Source organism: Convolutriloba macropyga, chromosome 4, assembly GCF_964194025.1.
Source record: "Convolutriloba macropyga chromosome 4, txConMacr16.3, whole genome shotgun sequence".
Lineage (NCBI taxonomy): Eukaryota > Metazoa > Xenacoelomorpha > Acoela > Convolutidae > Convolutriloba > Convolutriloba macropyga.
In genome coordinates this window covers 73,133,596-73,155,829 of record NC_134471.1, presented here as the reverse complement: position 1 = coordinate 73,155,829, position 22,234 = coordinate 73,133,596, and the positions used below count along the sequence as shown (strand labels likewise).

The 22,234-nt window shown below is 35.6% G+C and overlaps 1 protein-coding gene across 2 annotated transcripts in view; it reads right to left on the bottom strand.

Annotated features, from left to right (window-relative positions):
* The window catches only part of LOC142338664 (G-protein coupled receptor 157-like), a 48,186-nt gene extending 38,370 nt beyond the window's left edge, over positions 1–9,816 (bottom strand). For both annotated transcript variants that reach the window (XM_075388518.1, XM_075388519.1), the window contains exons 1-4: positions 9,697–9,816; positions 8,234–8,391; positions 5,069–5,202; positions 2,687–2,837 (exon numbers count right to left, since the gene is read on the bottom strand). In XM_075388518.1, coding sequence (XP_075244633.1) covers positions 2,687–2,837; positions 5,069–5,202; positions 8,234–8,391; positions 9,697–9,716 — 463 coding nt within the window. In that variant the 5' untranslated portion in view covers positions 9,717–9,816. The remainder of the gene's footprint in view (positions 1–2,686; positions 2,838–5,068; positions 5,203–8,233; positions 8,392–9,696) is intronic.
* Positions 9,817–22,234: the final 12,418 nt, after the last annotated feature.

Sequence of the window (22,234 nt, the reverse complement as noted above, 5' to 3'; positions counted from 1 at the left end):
AGGAGTTGGGCTGCCAAGGGGGGTAAAATAGTGTAAGAGTGAGGGGGTAATTTTTCCAGAGGGGTAAAATGAGGTAAGAGTTGGGCTGCCAAGGGGAGTAAAATGGTGTAAGAGTGAGGGGGTAATTTGTTCAGAGGGGGTAAAATGATGTAAGAATTGCGCTGCCAAGGGGGGTAAAAATTGTGTAAGAGTGAGGGGGTAATTTGTCCAGAGTGTGCAAAATGAGGTAAGAGTTGGGCTGCCCAGGGGGGTAAAATGGTGGAAGAGTGAGGGGGTTTTTTGCTAAGAGGGGGTAAAGTGATGTAAGGGTTGGGCTGCCAAGGGGGGTAAAATGGTGTAAGAGTGAGGGGTAATTTGTCCAGAGGTGTAAAATGAGGTAAGAGTTGGGCTGACAAGGGGGGGTAAAATGGTGTAAGAGTTAGGGGGTAATTTGTTCAGAGGGGGTAAAATGATGTAAGAGTTGGGCTGCCAAGGGGGGTAAAATGGTGTAAGAGTGAGGGGGTAATTTGTTCAGAGGGGGTAAAATGATTTAAGAATTGGGCTGCCAAGGGGGTTAAAATGGTGTAAGAGTGAGGGGGTAATTTGTCCAGAGGGGGTAAAATGAGGTAAGAGTTGGGCTGCCAAGGGGGTAAAATGGTGTAAGAGTGAGGGGGTAATTTGTCCAGAAGGGTAAAATGAGGTAAGAGTTCAGCTGCCAAGGGGGGTAAAATGGTGGAAGTGTGAGGGGGTAATTTGTTCAGAGGGGATAAAATGATGTAAGAATTGGGCTGCCAAGGGGGGTAAAATTGTGTAAGAGTGAGGGGGTTATTTGTCCAGAGGGGGTAAAATGAGGTTAGAGTTGGGCTGCCAAGGGGGGTAAAATGGTGTAAGAGTGAGGGGGTAATTTGTCCAGAGGTGTAAAATGAGGAAAGAGTTGGGCTGCCAAGGGGGGTAAAATTGTGTAAGAGTGAGGGGGTTATTTGTCCAGAGGGGGTAAAATGAGGTTAGAGTTGGGCTGCCAAGGGGGGTAAAATGGTGTAAGAGTGAGGGGCTAATTTGTCCAGAGGTGTAAAATGAGGTAAGAGTTGGGCTGCCAAGGGGGTTAAAATTGTGTAAGAGTGAGGGGGTAAATTGTTCAGAGGGGGTAAAATGATGTAAGAGTTGGGCTGCCAAGGGGGGTAAAACGATGTAAGAGTGAGGGGGTAATTTGTTGTTATGGGGCAATTCTAACAGTTATTTTTGTTATATATACCGTCAAAAGTTGGACAAGCATCGATGGTCTGGAGGAAAAGGCGACGCAGCTGAGGGTACAGAGGTTGTGGGTTCAAGACTGGCAGTCTTCAGGTATGGGGGCTAAAAGATTGAGGGGGTTAAATGATGTAAGAGTTGGGCTGCCAGGGGGGGGGGGGGGGGGTAAAATGATGTAAGAGTTCGGCTGCCAAGGGGGGTAAAATGACGTAAGAGTGGGGCTGCAATGGGAGGATTTTTTAGGAAAATGCAGCTCAAAACTCTTACGTTTTTTTTGGGCTGCATTGGGCTTCCAAGGGGGGTAAAATGGTGTAAGAGTGAGGGGGTAAAGGACAAATTAACCCCCCACTATTACATCTTTTTTGGTCTGCCAAGGGGGGTAAAATGGTGTAAGAGTGAGGGGGTAAAAGACAAATTACCCCCTCACTCTTACACCATTTTACCCCCCTTGGAAGCCCAATGCAGCCCAAAAAGACGTAAGAGTTTTGAGCTGCATTTTCCTAAAAAAATCCTCCCATTGCAGCCCCACTCTTACATCATTTTGGGCGGAAAAATTCAACCCGGGTGAGCATCGCAATTATTTTTGACGTTACTTGAATCTGTTTGAGGTCATCGAACATTTCTGGTGTCTTACCGGGAACGGTGTAGCATTTCAATATATTAAAACAGAATTTCAAAGTGACTTCTAGAGAGATATATAGCCTTGCTTAAAACAAGCAGTTTCGCATGGTTTAAAATGCCGATAATTCATGGCATCGGCATGAAACAACTGCGGGCAATATATAGAGAAGATTCTGGCTGGGTATTTTCTGGCATTGCATCTTTCGGCATCTTGCAACTGGACCACATTATACAAGTAGTTTCTTTAAAACACACAAGACCCAACCAAACAAAGAACTTGTTTCATCTAATTTAAAAAGCCATCTCAATTCATCTAGACTTTATGAATTATGAAGTCAAACCGCGTGCTTTTATCTGGCCTAAAAGTTTTTCGGATCTTTTCCGTTTGTGCCCCCCCAGTACGTTATGCTCCCCCCAGTGACAGAGCACGTGTCATTACATAGTAAATCATTATGTAAAAGTATTGCACGTGCGTCTGGGGGTTGCAAATAATATGCACCCACTAAGCTGGGGGGGGGGCACAAACGGAAAAGATCCAGTTTTTCCCGCTGTTCGATTTGAGCGAGCAATCTTGAATGAGCATGTCAAAAATTTTAATTCTTACTAAATTTTCCAATATTTTCCACCACAGATTTTACTATTTCTGAAGTAATTTACCTCTTTCGCCGCTAAATTTCACGGGCTATCTAGTTGCGGGGAAAATATGCCTTTTAACCGTGTTTTCCAAATAACTTTGCGCAAACACTGATCCTGTATAACTTGTTAATCTGTTAATGGTTTTCCAGAATATTCTATTAACTGGCATAAAATACGGAGATATTGTAGATAACATGCTTACATACAACAGCTGGTACGATCCATGCAGTTGCATTGATAGTCCAATAGACCCACTTGTTCACTTTGTTAGTCATTGTTATTAACACCATCATTATTGCCAATCCTGAGTTGTAGATGAAACTTGAGATGGAGAAGAAGTTGGTTAGGAATGCCTGTTGATTCCCATCATATTGATTGCTTCCTTTTAAAAACCCTTATGAAGACATCCGTAGAATTAACTTGTTCGCGCATGCGCAGTTAATCACTTAACAATTCCTTTTGTGATCAACTATAGCCCAGGTTTAGGTCCAGTCCCAAATTGAGCTATGATCAGATCCACTCGAACGCACACCCGTGTGTTCCCCGACCGAAAGTGCAGGGTGTGGAAGCGGTTCGAGCGCACAATAGTGTAGGCCATGGTCTGGGTTAGGTCTGATCAGAGGGCGTTTCGAGCGCACTTGAGTCTGATCAGAGGCCGTCTCGAGCGCAATTGAGTCTAATCAGAGGAAGTTTCGAGAGCTTTTGAGTCTGACCAAGGGCCGTTTCGCGCGCATTTGTGATGAATTAGGAGATGTACTGTCTGAATAATCTCAAGTCAATTTCAAAAACCAACATTTGAGAGCTTTCCAGTATGTTATGAGTGTGTTTCCCTCCTGCTTTCTCATCCGGTCTGGGGACCGGCTTCGGCGGAGTTACAAACAAACGACTATAGGGGAAATGGGCGGAACACCAGCCAATAAATTCAAAATAACGCGATGATGCTGAAAAAAAACAAAGAAAAGGTGCATTTCTCCAGAATTGGTTTAGATTTAGTCTGATAAGCAGTCAAATTTTTCTGGAGGGTCTGATCATGGTCTTTTTATAGTCTGGACAATGGTCTCAGTTTGAGTCTGATCGTAGGCGCATAGTCTGGACCAACGTCTGGATTCGGTCTGATCAGAAGACAGTTTGGTCTGGAAAGTCTGATCAGAGGTCACTTTGGTCTGGAATGTCTGATCAGAGGTTATTTCCGTCTGATAAGTCTGATCAGAGTTCTTTTGGTGTGAAAATTTTTTGAAGTGAAGAATTGGCCTTCCATTCCCACTGCCCTAATGCACCTCCAATTGGATATTAGGCCTTTTGAAACAAAAATACGAAAATTGAAGTGAGAAAAGTAACTGACAAAAACCGATAAATATATGATAACCGTTACTTTAAATTGCGACTCCAACTAGAAATTGCGAACAGTCCTACTTTGTATTGCAAGTAGTGTGCAAAATAAATTTAATAATTGATAGACAAAGTAACAATAAACGGTTCATAAATAGAAAACCTGGAAAAGGAAAAGTAGACGACAAAGGACAACTAAAGTCATACAAACATTGCTAAAATGAGTAAACCAATGCAAAACGTTTTACAACATCTAGACGAAAGAAACATAATGAAACTCAAAGGCCATTAATTGTTTGATACCAAAACCAAGGCCTAAAAGTTATTAGCAGAAATAACAATCAGTGATGAATTTTAAAGAGAATTATTGGTGTACTATATTAAATTAATTAAATTGCAATCCAAAAAAGAAAAAGAAATAATATCTATAAAAGCCATTGCAAACTGACAAAAAGCAGAACGAACTAAACAACAAAAGCGTAATGGAATGCTAGAAGGATAAACGCTGGATTGTGGAGAAAATGGACACATTGTAAGGAAAACATAAAAGAATACGTATTTTTTGAAGTTAATACCCAAAGTGAAAAAAAAATACAATAACAAATACATTTAATTATATAGCAATCGATACTTAGAGCTCTTCACAAACTTGTTCTTGTATAGATAATTAAATGATTGCGAGCAGAGTTCAAAAATTCGAAACAGTACCTTAATTATACAAAATATCAAGGTATTTTCATAATTGCACTTTACTAAAACAAATTTTGACAACATTTCAAAAAAGTAAAAAAAAACAATGGAATTATTAATGAAACGAAAATACAAATCCTGGAAGATGCGAAAAAGTTTTTTTCTATTAATTAAAACCAAAATACAAACAGATCTGAAAAAAATCTGCCAAAATCGTACTACCCTTTGTACAATTTTTTAAAAACAAAAATACCTCACGCTGAAGAGATGCGTTCAATAATAAAAGGAAAGTTTCATATTCACAGATTTTAATAAAAAGGTCCGCTTGAAGATCCAAAAATCAAGAAGTTTAAAACAGTTTTTATAGTTAGTACTACCGATAAAAAAGAACCCAAGAAAAGCGTTACTTTCCATCCAGTCGTATAAAAAAAACCAAAACTTCTTTTCCAGGCGTATAAATATGTTGCAAAAGTTCCGAATCATAATGTTATTATGAAATCAATGTTTTCAAAGATCAACGTAAAGGCAAGCAATTGGAAGCAATTGAATTGTGTCGAAAACGTGCCTGGATCTGACAAAATTGTCCCGAGGGAGGCTGAATGGGTTTAGGGTCGCAACTGTCTGGGTATTTATCAGTGCCGTAGTCTACATTCTGATATGGGGAGAATGTCGTCATGTAGATTATGCCAGCCACATTCCCTGAAACCAAATCTAACTTTCAACTTTTCCGTCAAAGATGTGCATGTCCGGCAGAGGAAAACCTAAGACCGAGGAATTTTTGCGATTCTATGTAAAATAAGCGGTATCTAGCGTTAAAAATTACCGAAATAAATTAGCTTTATATATATATTTGCGGTGAAAGCGTTGATTTTATGCGACTAACTTACTTAATATTTGCGTTTCTAAGTTTAGTTCTTATGTGATGTTTAGCTTTCTTAGAGTAGATCTTTCATAAATTGGGTCTTTCTAAGGGTAGATCCTACATAGATTTGTAGTTTCTAAGCTTAGATCTTACCAAAATTTTGCGTATCAAAGCCGAGATCCTACAAACTTATGCGTTTCTAAGCACAGATTTTACATAATTATGCTCTTCTAAGCGTAGATCATACATAAATTTATCGTTTTCAAGCTTAGATTTTACACAGTTTGAGCGTTTCTACACTTTACTCTAAAGTCTCAAAGCTGAGACATCAGTCTGGGAGACATGATCAACTCACCTCCCGCATGCTTGTCGCCTCCGCAAACACTGTACCGCCATTCGCCGGCTAAGATCATGTGAAATTAGCGCTACTTACAGTTGCTCTTCTATATTTTTAAGATTATTAATTCTCAGGTCGCTTAGATGCACCAAAAGAAGAAAGATCTTCACTTTCACACGTCTATATTATGTATGATCTACAAAAAGAAACGCCAAATTTATGTTAGATCTATGCTAGGGAAATGTCAATTTAATTAACTTCTATTCTCAAGAGTCAAGAAAAGTCAAAAGTCTGTAAAACCTGCGTTGTAAAAACTGCCAGAAATATGTAAGATCTAAGCTCAGAAACACTAGAAAAATGAATGATAAGCACTTTGAGAGGCCAAAATTATGTAAGATCTACGCTGAGAAACGTCCGAATTATGTAACTCCTACGATTTGAAAGCCAAATTGATACAAGATCTACAGTTAAAAACGCCACAATTAGGCAAGATTTACCCTGTGAAGCAATAATATAATTTAAACGTTTCCTTAAAAACGATATTTTTTCATTTCAAGAAGTTTTGCGTAGACCAATTCAACGCCAATCTTAATTTTTTTCTTTTTGAGCGTTGACGCAGAGCGGCCTTTTTCAAGCTAAATGTTACAGCTCAAAAAGTTTTTTTAAGATAAATTGAATTGGGCCTACTTTTCCCATTGTATCTAATATCAAGACTAAATAATTTTGCTCTAAAAATAAATTTACTGCTTAAAAATTGATCAAATTTTGACCAAACGTACTCTTTATTTTTAAAGTTTTTCTAATCAAATTGTTTTTTGAAAAATGTTTAGTGTTTTTTCCAGCCAAGAATGTATGCCTGTTCCTGTGTTTTCCGGTGAATCTCTGAAAAACAGCCTCTTTTAGATCAAATATCAGCTCAACCTGTCAATGCTCGTAATTCAAAGAGCATTGTTAAGTAAGTATTGTAAGAATTGCGTTCTTGCATGTTTTCTTGACATTCAGGGCGTTCTGAAATATATTTTTCGTGAATATAATTGAACCCTGGTTGTGGGCAGTGATATTGAATATGTTTAGGATAGGTTAAGGATCGAAAAAAGTCTGCAAAATCTGATGTAAATCTTGCAAGATTTTGCAAGAAAATCTTGCAAGATTATGCATAACCTTGCAAGATCTTGCAGGATTCTTGCAAGATTAACATCCTGAATTGCCTAGGGATATAGCCAATAGATTTGCTAGCACATTAGCACAAACAGTCAAACAACGGTGCCCGGGGCTCAATGCACATATCTTGCCTTCAACTTCATATAGAGCTGGTCGAATGAGATTAAGACCAAAACTCAATAAAGGATTTCAACTGGAGAGAAAATTGGCTTCAACAAGGACACTCTAATGATGAGAGGACCAGAAAGTTCAAAAATTTTTAAAAGTACCTCGCAAGACAAAATCATGCAAATTTTGAATCAAATCTTGAAATGCTCTAATATCGACATATGAGAGGACACATTGTTCTTTGAGCAGTTTTCTCAGTTTTAATTGATAAAAAATTTGACTGGCTGGGATTCAACATCTATAACTTTTAGTTCAGAAAAAAATTGGCACAATTTTGATGTTCAGAGAAACCTTAACAACCAATAACAAACCAATTTATAATTCTTTTAATGACAAATGAAAGAAAGTAAGTGTTGGTTTTTGACGTGACATTAGACAATATTGATATTTGATGATGCCAGTGACATTTAAAGCTGGAATCGCAGCCTCATTCCAGCAAGTGAAAAAATATAGAATTCAACAACTTGTTTCAACAACATTCAAAATTTTGTGAGAAAAATTGAAGGACCATCAAATATCTGGCAAGATTGCTTGTAATATTATTGCGCAGTTTTCAATATTTTGATCTCCAGTGGAGAACCCCAGTTTTGAAAAAGGTCGATCAGGCAAAAAAACTTATTTTTAAATATTGCGCATTTTATTTAATTCATAATTTTATATAACTTGATAAAGCTATAAAACTGCATATCTTCTCATAGACATATCGCTTGAACTATTTAGAACAAAAAGGGTTATGTTGAATTCAATTTAATTTAAGCCTAACTAAATGAGTTTTGATCCAAATTAAGAGACCACGATGCAATTTTCTTTCCCCCGGTATAACTTTTTAACCCAGTGTAGCATGATTGATCATCGATATTGTTAGTTTCGCACCTTAATAATAGTCTATACAAGCTGTACCCTTGCCTCGTAGGTGCTCATACAAACCATCGGCAAAAATCAATAAAAAATGTTTATTTTTTTCATCAGTAAGGCTCATGACTGAATATTAAAAAAAAACACACATCGAATTACCATTAAGTTGTAAACAGAAACAACAATAGGCAGTGTAGTTCAGAGCAGTGAAGAAATAAAAAAAATCAAATGTGACAGTGGTACTATGAAAACTTAAAACAATTTTATTGTCACGCCAAAAAAATGAAGCTAATTTGAAACCCTGTCACATTTTAAGCTCGAAGTTACATCAATTTATCCCATCTCACCGAATATGGATAGCCCTTCTGTTAGGGCGATGAAGGCGAGTAGCTTCCTGGCGAAACTTCTGACAGGGTGAAGGAAGAAGTAGCAGTAGAGATAGAGGAGACAGCCCAGAATAGACATACAGCCCATTATGCAGAAGATCACGTGCTCAGTCGCACCCCTGAAAGGAGCGGAAATTAGTAGAAATTTGTTTGGCATGTTTGCTCCCAAACGTTAGAAACCGTTGGCATGTTCGGTTTCTTAGAATTGGTATGTTCGGTTTTAAGTGTAAGATTATCGTCGGTATTTTCGGTTTCGTAGAATTGGTTGTTCGGTTTTAAACGTAAGATAATTGTCGGTATGTTTGATTTCTTAGAATTGGTATGTTGGGTTGGATCTATTCTGTTTTGCCCCTCCCCCCCCCCCTCCAGGGTTTTTTACGCCCCCAGTCACAAACTATATGTTTTTCTATATCACGTTACAATGTAAAAAACAATAGCACGTGAGACTGGGGGTGTAAAAGATAGAAGCCCACTAAGCTGGGAGGGGGTAAAAAAGAATAGATCTGTTCCATCGATTTTAAACGTAATATATTGGTCGCTATGTTCGATTTCTTAGAATCGATATGTTCGGTTTTAAACGCAAGATAATTGCCGGTATGTTTGGTTTCTTAGAATGGGTATGTTTGGCTTTAAACCTAAGATAATCGCCAACGCATGATAATCGGCTTCCTAGATTTGGTATGTTTCAGTACTTAAGAAAAAGTCGGTTTTATTCTATAAAAAATATTTACCTTTTTTATAACGCAGTGAAATGTTATGGTAACTTGCCATCTGCAAAATTTTCAAACGTACACTTTGGAGACGATTTCTTATTTAAAAAAGGAAAATTGACGTCCTCTTCAGCTTGTTTTCAAAACTAGTTGAACAAATATCATTTTTTTTTGTTTTCCAAGTTAGAAATTTAACATGCTTCAGTTGGTTAAATCGCTCTCACCGAGTCTTGATATGATAATAAGACATGAAGTATATAAGTCATTTTAGCATCATTTGCGATAATTTTGCAAAAGAATATATCGAAAGTTTGGTAGGTGCAAAACCACATTCCAAATTTACGAAAGCGAGCTTAACGACAATTATCTTACGTTTAAAACCAAACATACCAACGTTGCACTTGTACTATGCAAGTCGAAGTTAGACATAAGTTACAAGTTAAAAGTCAAAAAAACCTAAAGGCTTTCGTCGTTTTTGTCTGACTAATACGGAACATGCCGGCAAGTTTCTTACCTTTATAAAGGACAATTTCTGAACTGGGGACCTCATTAAAAAATCATCTTTTGTTGTACAGCACGTTATAACGTAAAAATAGAACGCATATGGGAGAGCTAAGAAACCTCAATCTTGGATGAATTAGGCATTCTATAACTGATGTAAATTAAGTGCAAAAAACAGATCTCGGAACAGATCTGGGATGAGAGAAAACTTACCCATTCTCAAGAATTGCCATTTTGTAGTGAACTAGGTTCGAAGAAGTAACAATTGCTATTTACATTATTACTATTTACTATTATCTTCACAAACCAAGTCGCAACGATCTAAGCGAAAATTGATGTTTGGTGAGCTAACAATCAAGGTTTTATAAATCCGAGTGATCTTTATAAATAATAAATAATTCACATTGAATGCTTATAACTGATTTCATAACCTGTCAGCCATACGAAGTTGCGACACATGTCATAGGGCTCATATTGATCCATGAATTTGAATCTTTCTACTGAGTTGCTGAACTCTCAGAAACGAAACAAAAAACTGCTGCTGTTGAAAATGGAGAGACATTTCAAAAGGTGGAATTATCTAATTAGATGGCGTGATATAGCCGAGAGTTAAGTTGTGTTGTTCACACGCCAATGATTGAGAGTTCAATCCCCTGCCTCCGTGAAGCTGTCTGTGTGAGGACTAGCTCCCATTTAACCATAACTTCAGGTTGACCATAGCTTGACCAATGTTGGCTGCAATGATGGTACCACGTGAAAGTTTCAGACGCAAAAAAAGTGGCTATAGTCACCAAAGAGAGCAATGCTGCTCATAAAAAGGTCAGTCTGAAATGTGGGGAATAATAAGAAAAAGGACAGCTGAGAACAGGCCGCTGTGTCCTAATGCTGTTCCGCTGCGATTACGCACGAATCATAATTATTATTATTAAATTTTTTCCCGATCACCAGCCAAGTTTAAGATACAAAAAACTTAGCACTCAATGTTTGTTTAAAAACGTCACGATATGAATGAAATCGCATTATCTTTACATATTTTTCAGGAAATTGTCAATTTTTCAGCTATCATTTTCATCCCTATAACGTTTACCAAGATTAGATGATCTTGCTAAGAAATCCATTATCTTAAATAAAAAAAGAAAACAAAATTGTGCTATCACTAAGTTCATCAAATATAAACAAAAATTTTTCCTAAAGTAAATAGAACTAGAAAGAAGAAATTTGAACATTTGACAATGCTTGTTGTTACTGACAAAAAAGAAAAATTCCAGTGCCAGTTGATCTTTTTACGCTCATATGTCGTATTTGATAAGTAGCTTCCCGGAGTCTGGTGTCAGAGCAAATCAGCGCTGAATCAGCCTAAGGTCATTCTGTATTTAAAATGACCAGTACTAAGTTTATGCCACTATTTACACTGGCCAGTCTGATCTTTTAGTAGAATTTACTTCATGAAAAATAATATGTTCAGCATATATCACGCCAACAAGGTTTGCTTTATATGCGATTCGAATTTCCGCGTGGTGTAACATTAAATTTGCGTACCAAGTCGTAACCACTGAGCAAAATGGGCTTTGTTGTAATTGCCTTCAAACCAGCTTAAATAAAAATAGTGTGTATACTACTATAGTAATTACTAACTATAAGCTACAGCAGTATGACATTACTCTGCTCAGACTTAATTTTGAGGTATGTGAAATTTTCAGACTATAGAGGATAAGTATAGCCTAGCCTAGGCGAACTCTATGACCTCAATATAATCACATTGAAGAAATACTGCACATAAAAAAACTTAAAATATTCTGGAGATACAATTTTTCAGAGCTGCATTGAGTTTTTATTCTTGAAATGTACTGGTTCAGCGCTGAAAAGCTCTGTGACTCAAGTCCGGGTTAGAAATTATCGACATTTTTTTATGCAAGGGACTTTTTCTTACTTTTTCGGGTTGAAGTTTCTTTAATTTGATCCAAAAATTATACAGATATTATCCATAGTCTCTGCAATTGATTTCTTAGAACGGTCCAGATTTGACCATTGCGAATTTTAATTTTTTTTCCCTCAATTAATCTCTACTTTTTCTTCTTTTGACGCACGTAAAGACTTAAGCAGTAAAGTGGCTATTCAAAAAAATGTGAACCCCTAATGCAATGTATAGGACTGAATTTTGTGGCCCCGGTTAGTTCTCAAGAGTTATCATCTTTTTTTTATTTCCAATAAACTTTTTCAACTTCTTATGAAAATAAATGTTATACAACTTTTTCCACTTTTGAAACTATTATGATCAATGTATGATTTTTGCAACACAATTGACATCTTTCTATGATTACCAGATGATCATGGAAATCATATACAACTTGGCATGATTACGAAAAACATAAATAGCTCCATATGAGTTCCGGCAATAGTTTTATCATTGTTGGCCCTGTTGTGTTACCATTTTACAGATGCCTCATAGTTTGGATCGCTTTTAGAATATTCGTAGCAATTTATTTAACTTTTAGCTGGGTAAAATATTTTGTGCAAAAATTGGAGAATGTCCGATTTTTTAAAATGCCTTAAAAGGCGATGAAATTGTGAACAAAACTCAAAGGAGATTGAAAAAAAAATGAACAGAGGAAGTAGTTAGAACGATGATTGCTTGTATCATATTGCAGAGAAAACGCTGAAAAAAATATTCCTCTTGAAGAAGAACTCTCGATCCGCTTAAGTTTACAGGACTTGAACTGCCTGTAACCAGTCAGAACTAACTACTTCTAATCGATACTTTATATGAACAGAACCGCGTTGGGGCATTTTGAGCGCTAATAAATTTTCTCGAGCGGCCGGATAAATTTTGAGCTCTTTTGACCGATTAGAGATAGCTTTCATTTTTAAAAAACAATGTTTAATCTGTTCTCTTTTTTATTCGAAGCGCACGAAGCCCTAGAAAACAACAGATTTATGAAAAAAATGGCCATTTTTGTTTCATTTTGTCTGAAAAACAAGGAGTCTTGCTAGTGTGCGTATGCACATAATGTTCCGACCCCGCTCATCCACATTCTTGACTTATTTGGCTACCAATTAATGAAAAGATAGAAAACTTTCAAAAACGCATCGTTCAATATACAACCAAAAAAATACGACAATGCCACGCTAGAGGGCCGATGAAATTTGTTGATAATAGGACTACTAGAAGGGACAATAATAAAAAAAACAAACAATAAACATTATTTACGACTAAAACTTGATGTCTATAATAGAAAAAATCACAACAAAATCAAACTCTCATTAGATAAAAACCAAAAGAAACCAGTTTAACCTATGATTCATTAGAAAAAACATGGCATTTGTTGCCAATGCTACTGGTTAACACGTCAAAAAATTGAACAAATAGGTTCGAAGTTCAAAAAAACTTTTCCATTTTTGAAAACAATTAGTTTCACAGTTATTAATGTCATTAGATATCAACTGAAACCACTAAATTTTTTATTTATATGTACATAGGAAGCAATTAAGAGATGTCATTATCCAAAACTTGATTTCGCAAAATTTCAAAGCCAATAAAATCATCAATTATTGTTATAATTTAAAAAGAATCCAAAAATACTCTGAAATAAACAATATAAAAATCTTACATTTTATGAAGTCTCGTAAAAACGGTAGTAACAAAGACCAGAAACAAATGTTTGAAGCTAAAACCGTTATAATGATTAAGCTATAGCTCACTGGAAAGGGGTTGTGATCTGTTTTTACAGGGATTGAGCTACAAATCGAACGAAAAACTGTTTAAAAAAGACGAAGCTCAAAAACTCAAATTTGTCTTTAAAAACATATCTTCCAAATCAAAGAACTTAGAATGAAAACAAAATTAATTTTCAACGTCTCAGGGAGCCAACTGGGTCTGTTTATAATGAGACTAAGTCACGAGCCCACAAAGAAACAGATACATAAAGAAGCCAAATCTTCAAACAGTTTTACGACATGACACTGTTCAAGCCAATATAAATATAAGATTCTGCCTTAAAGAACTGTAAATCATCATTTTACTTTCATATTAACAAAAAAAGTCATCTTTATTAAAGGACTACTTAGTCATGACAACAAGAAGAAACCCAAAAATTGAACAGGATAGAAAGCTCGACAAATTTTTATGAAATTAAATGGTCGGAGCAATCAGTCACATCGTATGAACAAGAGCGGAAAGCATGTTTGAATCAACAAAAATAATTGCTACTTCCAATGAATGAGGTTGAGTAACATGGTGACAAAATTAGAAGCAAAAAAGAGACAGATGAAAAAAAATTTTCTTTTCAAATTTAATTTGGAAGTCATCAAAAGAAACAGCTATAAATTGAAACCTTTCACTAGGTTGGGTGATCCCTCCTGAAGAACCAATTAGGTTCTACTGCTATCCGGTATTTGGCGCACACCAACGAAAAGGAAGACAAACATAGGCGAAATAAAAACTCTAAGTCTTGCAAGATAACTGTGTCGCCGCCCAAAAAGCCTAAACTAATCAACAAAAACAATTGACATATCCAAATACGCCTTTTTTGAACATTCTGCCATTTCTCTAAAATGCTTTTGTTTAAATGGACTGGTGAATAATGCAATAATTTGACAAGGAAACAAAATGAACTCATAAAAAATATGCAACTATGATCAAAAATAAAAGAAAAACTGTAAACGCATAGTATCAAAAAAAGAAACCATTAATTGAATATAAACCGTTACCAACATAAATCTAGAAATCACTAGAAGTCAGTGTGTGCCTGTTTTTACTGAGACTACGCTTTAATATGAAAGAAATAAGATAAAATAGTGGCAATGTTTAAAATTTCACCAATATTTTCTCAAAACAAATATATTCAAAGTCATAACAGACATCAGATAACAACAAAAAAGTTGCTAGGGTCTTTTTTGTTTTTTCTAAAAACTAAATGGATTGTTGATTGGGGACACTTAGTCAATGGGCTAGCAAAAGCATAAGAAATGAAAGCAAAACGAAAGAAGTCCATAAAATTTTTACAAAAACAATTTGCCATAAAAACCATGAGCTTAACTCTGAATTCATCTCGTTGTGTCTTTTTTTTAAATAGTATCTGTCATTAATTGAGCCTTGACTTTTAATTCTTTTCCGGAATTTTATTTCTTTTCCGGGATCCATAGTCAGATCAAGATCAGCCCAGATGTTTTCTGCAAGTATAAAAAACACTCAATTGTTGAAGTGGTTGCGAAATGGATCACTTCTATACAAAAGTTTTCAGTTTGTCAAGTTTTAGTATAAGTATCGATTTTGAATTGGCAAAAAAAAATTGGCATAATTTTAACTCCAGAAGAGACTCAAAGCCAGCTGGAGAACATCTAGCTCTTTTTTGAGCTCAACAAGAATCTGGCTGGAGTTTTAAGGTGTCTCTTTTTACCAAATTTAAAGCAAATGGGCTAAAAAAAAGCAAATTTGGAAAAAAAACTCAGAATTTTGAAACATTTAGCACAAATTTTAGGCAAAAAAACTCGGATGAAACAATTCAACAACCCTCCTCTATATTTGGAGATAATATCCTTAACACTACAGTTAACAATTTCAACATATGTTAGCAAAATTGACAAAAATTTGGTCAAAATTGACGAAAATTTGGTCAAAAAAGTGAATAAAACAGCTGAAATACGTCTAATATCCACAAAGTTTGAACCTCGATAACTCCTTATAAAAAACGAAAAATGAAAACATCTTTTTAATTCCATATTCTACGCTGGACTGGCTTCCTAATGATACCACTCACAACTCTCTACGATTATTATATCGATCGGCCAAAATTGACTGAACAAAAAAAATCCATTTGAGTATAAAATTCCTCCCCCTCAAGAGGGCTCGGAACAAAAAAATAAAAAAGCGTTTCTCTTGCATATAAAGGCGATAAGTAGAATAAAATCTGTGCATCGGGTATTGAAAAACTTATTAAGACCCATCCTTGCACAAAATGATAATAAGGCGCAAATTTTTGTCTCACTTTCAAATTACCAGCCAAATTCTTCGATGTTTTCAAATAACGCAGCAGTTCTTGTTCTTTTTATATTTATTACTATTATGGTTTTTATGTTCTCCTTGTTGAGCTTGTTTGTTCTTGTCAATGAAATGAAGTTCAGTTCTAGCACTTCTATCAGAAATGCCAATTTGTCTCTAGACTTGCTCAAAACTATAACGATTGATATGCATAAATTTTAATAAGCAATTGCTTAGTGGAACAAACCCCTGGCGAGTTCTTACCCCTGGCTTACCCCCGAGCTAGCTCTGGTCAGGCGGACTTGGGCCATATGCACAAGGGGTACCAGATCATCCAGACTGAAAAAGGCTGTGATCAGACCAATTTGACTGGAACGCAAGGTTGGGGGGAGGGGGTGTTGGATGCATATGGTGGTACCAGTATCATTTGGGTTGGACACTGGTGTTGCAGACCAACTTGCATAGCGCCATTACTCAGATTAACAGCCTCAAACATTGAAGAAGTTTTCTGTTTTTTCCTCAAAGCAGATCTTAATTTAACAAAATTATCGAAACAAAGAAAGCATTTATATCAACAACACAAAAATATTTTTTTAATCTTTAACGTGGTCTCTGCTTCTCATCAACCGAAATAGGTCAATATTTTTCAAATGTTTTTTATCAGGGGACTATTTGTTTTCCTCGACTGAGCCTCGTGTTTATGACCAGACTATATAAACCCTGGTGTTTCCATTCGCAAACATGGTCTCCCATTGTTTTTTCTAAGGCAACCTATAATTCTTCATGGTTAAAAAAATTATCATACGTTGTTTGCTCTCTGCTCTCTGGCCAGATTGAAAAACACGACAAAATATTTTTTCCACGAACGTGCACCTTTTCCGTTTGGGTTGACCAGCGAAAAGACCTGATTATTTTTTGTCGGCCGTCGTCACTTCTGGTTATTACTGTTTTTTGCATGATTGACCCATACCCATAGTTTGGATCGCTTTTAGAATATTCGTAGCAATTTATTTAACTTTTAGCTGGGTAAAATATTTTGTGCAAAAATTGGAGAATGTCCGATTTTTTAAAATGCCTTAAAAGGCGATGAAATTGTGAACAAAACTCAAAGGAGATTGAAAAAAAAATGAACAGAGGAAGTAGTTAGAACGATGATTGCTTGTATCATATTGCAGAGAAAACGCTGAAAAGAATATTCCTCTTGAAGAAGAACTCTCGATCCGCTTAAGTTTACAGGACTTGAACTGCCTGTAACCAGTCAGAACTAACTACCTCTAATCGATACTTTATATGAACAGAACCGCGTTGGGGCATTTTGAGCGCTAATAAATTTTCTCGAGCGGCCGGATAAATTTTTAGCTCTTTTGACCGATTAAAGATAGCTTTCATTTTTAAAAAACAATGTTTAATCTGTTCTCTTTTTTATTCGAAGCGCACGAAGCCCTAGAAAACAACAGATTTATGAAAAAAATGGCCATTTTTGTTTCATTTTGTATGAAAAACAAGGAGTCTCGCTAGTGTGCGTATGCACATAATGTTCCGACCCCGCTCATCCACATTCTTGACTTATTTGGCTACCAATTAATGAAAAGATAGAAAACTTTCAAAAACGCATCGTTCAATATACAACCAAAAAAATACGACAATGCCACGCTAGAGGGCCGATGAAATTTGTTGATAATAGGACTACTAGAAGGGACAATAATAAAAAAAACAAACAATAAACATTATTTACGACCAAAACTTGATGTCTATAATAGAAAAAATCACAACAAAATCAAACTCTCATTAGATAAAAACCAAAAGAAACCAGTTTAACCTATGATTCATTAGAAAAAACATGGCATTTGTTGCCAGTGCTACTGGTTAACACGTCAAAAAATTGAGCAAATAGGTTCGAAGTTCAAAAAAACTTTTCCATTTTTGAAAACAATTAGTTTCACAGTTATTAATGTCATTAGATATCAACTGAAACCACTAAATTTTTTATTTATATGTACATAGGAAGCAATTAAGAGATGTCATTATCCAAAACTTGATTTCGCAAAATTTCAAAGCCAATAAAATTATCAATTATTGTTATAATTTAAAAAGAATCCAAAAATACTCTGAAATAAACAATATAAAAATCTTACATTTTATGAAGTCTCGTAAAAACGGTAGTAACAAAGACAAGAAACAAATGTTTGAAGCTAAAACCGTTATAATGATTAAGCTATAGCTCACTGGAAAGGGGTTGTGATCTGTTCTTACAGGGATTGAGCTACAAATCGAACGAAAAACTGTTTAAAAAAGACGAAGCTCAAAAACTCAAATTTGTCTTTAAAAACATATCTTCCAAATCAAAGAACTTAGAATGAAAACAAAATTAATTTTCAACGTCTCAGGGAGCCAACTGGGTCTGTTTATAATGAGACTAAGTCACGAGCCCACAAAGAAACAGATACATAAAGAAGCCAAATCTTCAAACAGTTTTACGACATGACACTGTTCAAGCCAATATAAATATAAGATTCTGCCTTAAAGAACTGTAAATCATCATTTTACTTTCATATTAACAAAAAAAGTCATCTTTATTAAAGGACTACTTAGTCATGACAACAAGAAGAAACCCAAAAATTGAACAGGATAGAAAGCTCGACAAATTTTTATGAAATTAAATGGTCGGAGCAATCAGTCACATCGTATGAACAAGAGCGGAAAGCATGTTTGAATCAACAAAAATAATTGCTACTTCCAATGAATGAGGTTGAGTAACATGGTGACAAAATTAGAAGCAAAAAAGAGACAGATGAAAAAAAATTTTCTTTTCAAATTTAATTTGGAAGTCATCAAAAGAAACAGCTATAAATTGAAACCTTTCACTAGGTTGGGTGATCCCTCCTGAAGAACCAATTAGGTTCTACTGCTATCCGGTTTTTGGCGCACACCAACGAAAAGGAAGACAAACATAGGCGAAATAAAAACTCTAAGTCTTGCAAGATAACTGTGTCGCCGCCCAAAAAGCCTAAACTAATCAACAAAAACAATTAACATATGCAAATACGCCTTTTTTGAACATTCTGCCATTTCTCTAAAATGCTTTTGTTTAAATGGACTGGTGAATAATGCAATAATTTGACAAGGAAACAAAATGAACTCATAAAAAATATGCAACTATGATCAAAAATAAAAGAAAAACTGTAAACGCATAGTATCAAAAAAAGAAACCATTAATTGAACATAAACCGTTACCAACATAAATCTAGAAATCACTAGAAGTCAGTGTGTGCCTGTTTTTACTGAGACTACGCTTTAATATGAAAGAAATAAGATAAAATAGTGGAAATGTTTAAAATTTCACCAATATTTTCTCAAAACAAATATATTCAAAGTCATAGCAGACATCAGATAACAACAAAAAAGTTGCTAGGGTCTTTTTTGTTTTTTCTAAAAACTAAATGGATTGTTGATTGGGGACACTTAGTCAATGGGCTAGCAAAAGCATAAGAAATGAAAGCAAAACGAAAGAAGTCCATAAAATTTTTACAAAAACAATTTGCCATAAAAACCATGAGCTTAACTCTGAATTCATCTCGTTGTGTCTTTTTTTAAATAGTATCTGTCATTAATTGAGCCTTGACTTTTAATTCTTTTCCGGAATTTTATTTCTTTTCCGGGATCCATAGTCAGATCAAGATCAGCCCAGATGTTTTCTGCAAGTATAAAAAACACTCAATTGTTGAAGTGGTTGCGAAATGGATCACTTCTATACAAAAGTTTTCAGTTTGTCAAGTTTTAGTATAAGTATCGATTTTGAATTGGCAAAAAAAAATTGGCATAATTTTAACTCCAGAAGACACTCAAAGCCAGCTGGAGAACATCTAGCTCTTTTTTGAGCTCAACAAGAATCTGGCTGGAGTTTTAAGGTGTCTCTTTTTACCAAATTTAAAGCAAATGGGCTAAAAAAAAAGCAAATTTGGAAAAAAAACTCAGAATTTTGAAACATTTAGCACAAATTTTAGGCAAAAAAACTCGGATGAAACAATTCAACAACCCTCCTCTATATTTGGAGATAATATCCTTAACACTACAGTTAACAATTTCAACATATGTTAGCAAAATTGACAAAAATTTGGTCAAAATTGACGAAAATTTGGTCAAAAAAGTGAATAAAACAGCTGAAATACGTCTAATATCCACAAAGTTTGAACCTCGATAACTCCTTATAAAAAACGAAAAATGAAAACAACTTTTTAATTCCATATTCTACGCTGGACTGGCTTCCTAATGATACCACTCACAACTCTCTACGATTATTATATCGATCGGCCAAAATTGACTGAACAAAAAAAATCCATTTGAGTATATAATTCCTCCCCCCTCAAGAGGGCTCGGAACAAAAAAATAAAAAAAGCGTTTCTCTTGCATATAAAGGCGATAAGTAGTATAAAATCTGTGCATCGGGTATTGAAAAACTTATTAAGACCCATCCTTGCACAAAATGATAATAAGGCGCAAATTTTTGTCTCACTTTCAAATTACCAGCAAAATTCTTCGATGTTTTCAAATAACGCAGCAGTTCTTGTTCTTTTTATATTTATTACTATTATGGTTTTTATGTTCTCCTTGTTGAGTTTGTTTGTTCTTGTCAATGAAATGAAGTTCAGTTCTAGCACTTCTATCAGAAATGCCAATTTGTCTCTAGACTTGCTCAAAACTATAACGATTGATATGCATAAATTTTAATAAGCAATTGCTTAGTGGAACAAACCCCTGGCGAGTTCTTACCCCTGGCTTACCCCCGAGCTAGCTCTGGTCAGGCGGACTTGGGCCATATGCACAAGGGGTACCAGATCATCCAGACTGAAAAAGGCTGTGATCAGACCAATTTGACTGGAACGCAAGGTTGGGGGGAGGGGGGTGTTGGATGCATATGGTGGTACCAGTATCATTTGGGTTGGACACTGGTGTTGCAGACCAACTTGCATAGCGCCATTACTCAGATTAACAGCCTCAAACATTGAAGAAGTTTTCTGTTTTTTCCTCAAAGCAGATCTTAATTTAACAAAATTATCGAAACAAAGAAAGCATTTATATCAACAACACAAAAATATTTTTTTAATCTTTAACGTGGTCTCTGCTTCTCATCAACCGAAATAGGGCAATATTTTTCAAATGTTTTTTATCAGGGGACTATTTGTTTTCCTCGACTGAGCCTCGTGTTTATGACCAGACTATATAAACCCTGGTGTTTCCATTCGCAAACATGGTCTCCCATTGTTTTTTCTAAGGCAACCTATAATTCTTCATGGTTAAAAAAATTATCATACGTTGTTTGCTCTCTGCTCTCTGGCCAGATTGAAAAACACGACAAAATATTTTTTCCACGAACGTGCACTTTTTCCGTTTGGGTTGACCAGTGAAAAGACCTGATTATTTTTTGTTGGCCGTCGTCACTTCTGGTTATTACTGTTTTTTGCATGATTGGCCCATACCCAAGCTGAGGTGCCAAACGGAAGCATGACTGAAGCAGACCGCGCCAGACGGAAAGTTTCTCTGTCTAAACCGTCCCAGAAGGAAAGTAAAAAGTGCCTATGTGCAGAATTTCGTGCGTTTACCAGGATTTCGTTCGTTTAAGTCCAGGATTTCGTGCATTCCTAAGACTTTAAAGCGTTCAGGTCCAGATTTTCGTGCTTTCACCAGACTTTCGTACGTGTGTTCTTGTCCAGACTTTCGTGCGTTCACCAGACACTCTGCCTTCGTGTCCAGACATTCGTGCGCTCATGTCCAGATTTTCTTGCGTTCTTGTCCGGACATTTGGTGCGTTCAAACGACTTTTGTGCATTTATGTCCAGACCTCCGTGCGTTCACCAGACTTTCGCGCGTTCATCTCCAGACTTTCGTTCCCTTACCAGACTTTAGTGCGTTTATATCCATACTTCAGTATGTTCACCAGATATTTGTGCGGTCACCAAATTTTTGTGCGTTGAAGTCCAAACTTTTGTGCGCTTATCTAATTTTTGTGCGCTGATCAGATTTTGGTGCGTTTAAGCCCATAATTTTGTGCTTTTTTGTCCAGAATTTTGTGCGTTCACCAAAAATTTGTGCGTTTATGAGATCTTTTTCCGTTCATGTCCAGGCGCAAGAATAAACTATTTAGATTGTTTCTTCTTTAAAAACGAAAAATCATCGCGTCGATGGGTTTTTCCATTTGACTTAAAAACTTGACAAAAAAGGAAGTACTATGGACATAAATTTTAGAGAATTCAGGGAACAAAATAATTTTTTAAAGAATCATTTTAATGGGGTTAAGGAGTTCTTCAAATCGAACCAAATTTTTTTTGCAAAATTTACAGTTTTCGTAGAGTCTAAAAGAAAAAGAATTTATGGAGTAGCTGGTCTACAAACAGTAGATGTTAATTTGGCCATAAATCTGCGAATTTGAAAACAACATATTTTAAAAATAGTTGATTTAAATCGGCTCAAAGAGTTGTTGTAGTTAAAAAAAAACTTTGCATAGAGTAATACCAGTGTATTTAAGGTCTGGTTCTTTAATTTTTCTGTTATATTAACTTGAAAATTACCTCAGATGAAATTATGCAAGTAGAGAATGACATTTTTTAAAAATATTGAAAAATTCATTGAGTCAAGGGATTGTCCATACTCAGTATGAACTTTTCCCAGTGTATACCCGTTGAAGTAGAAACAAACAAAGTATTTTCATGCCCTATGTTGGTCAACCATCAGTGGCAATTTTTTCACCCTAAGTTGAACGATTGTTTAGAGATGGAG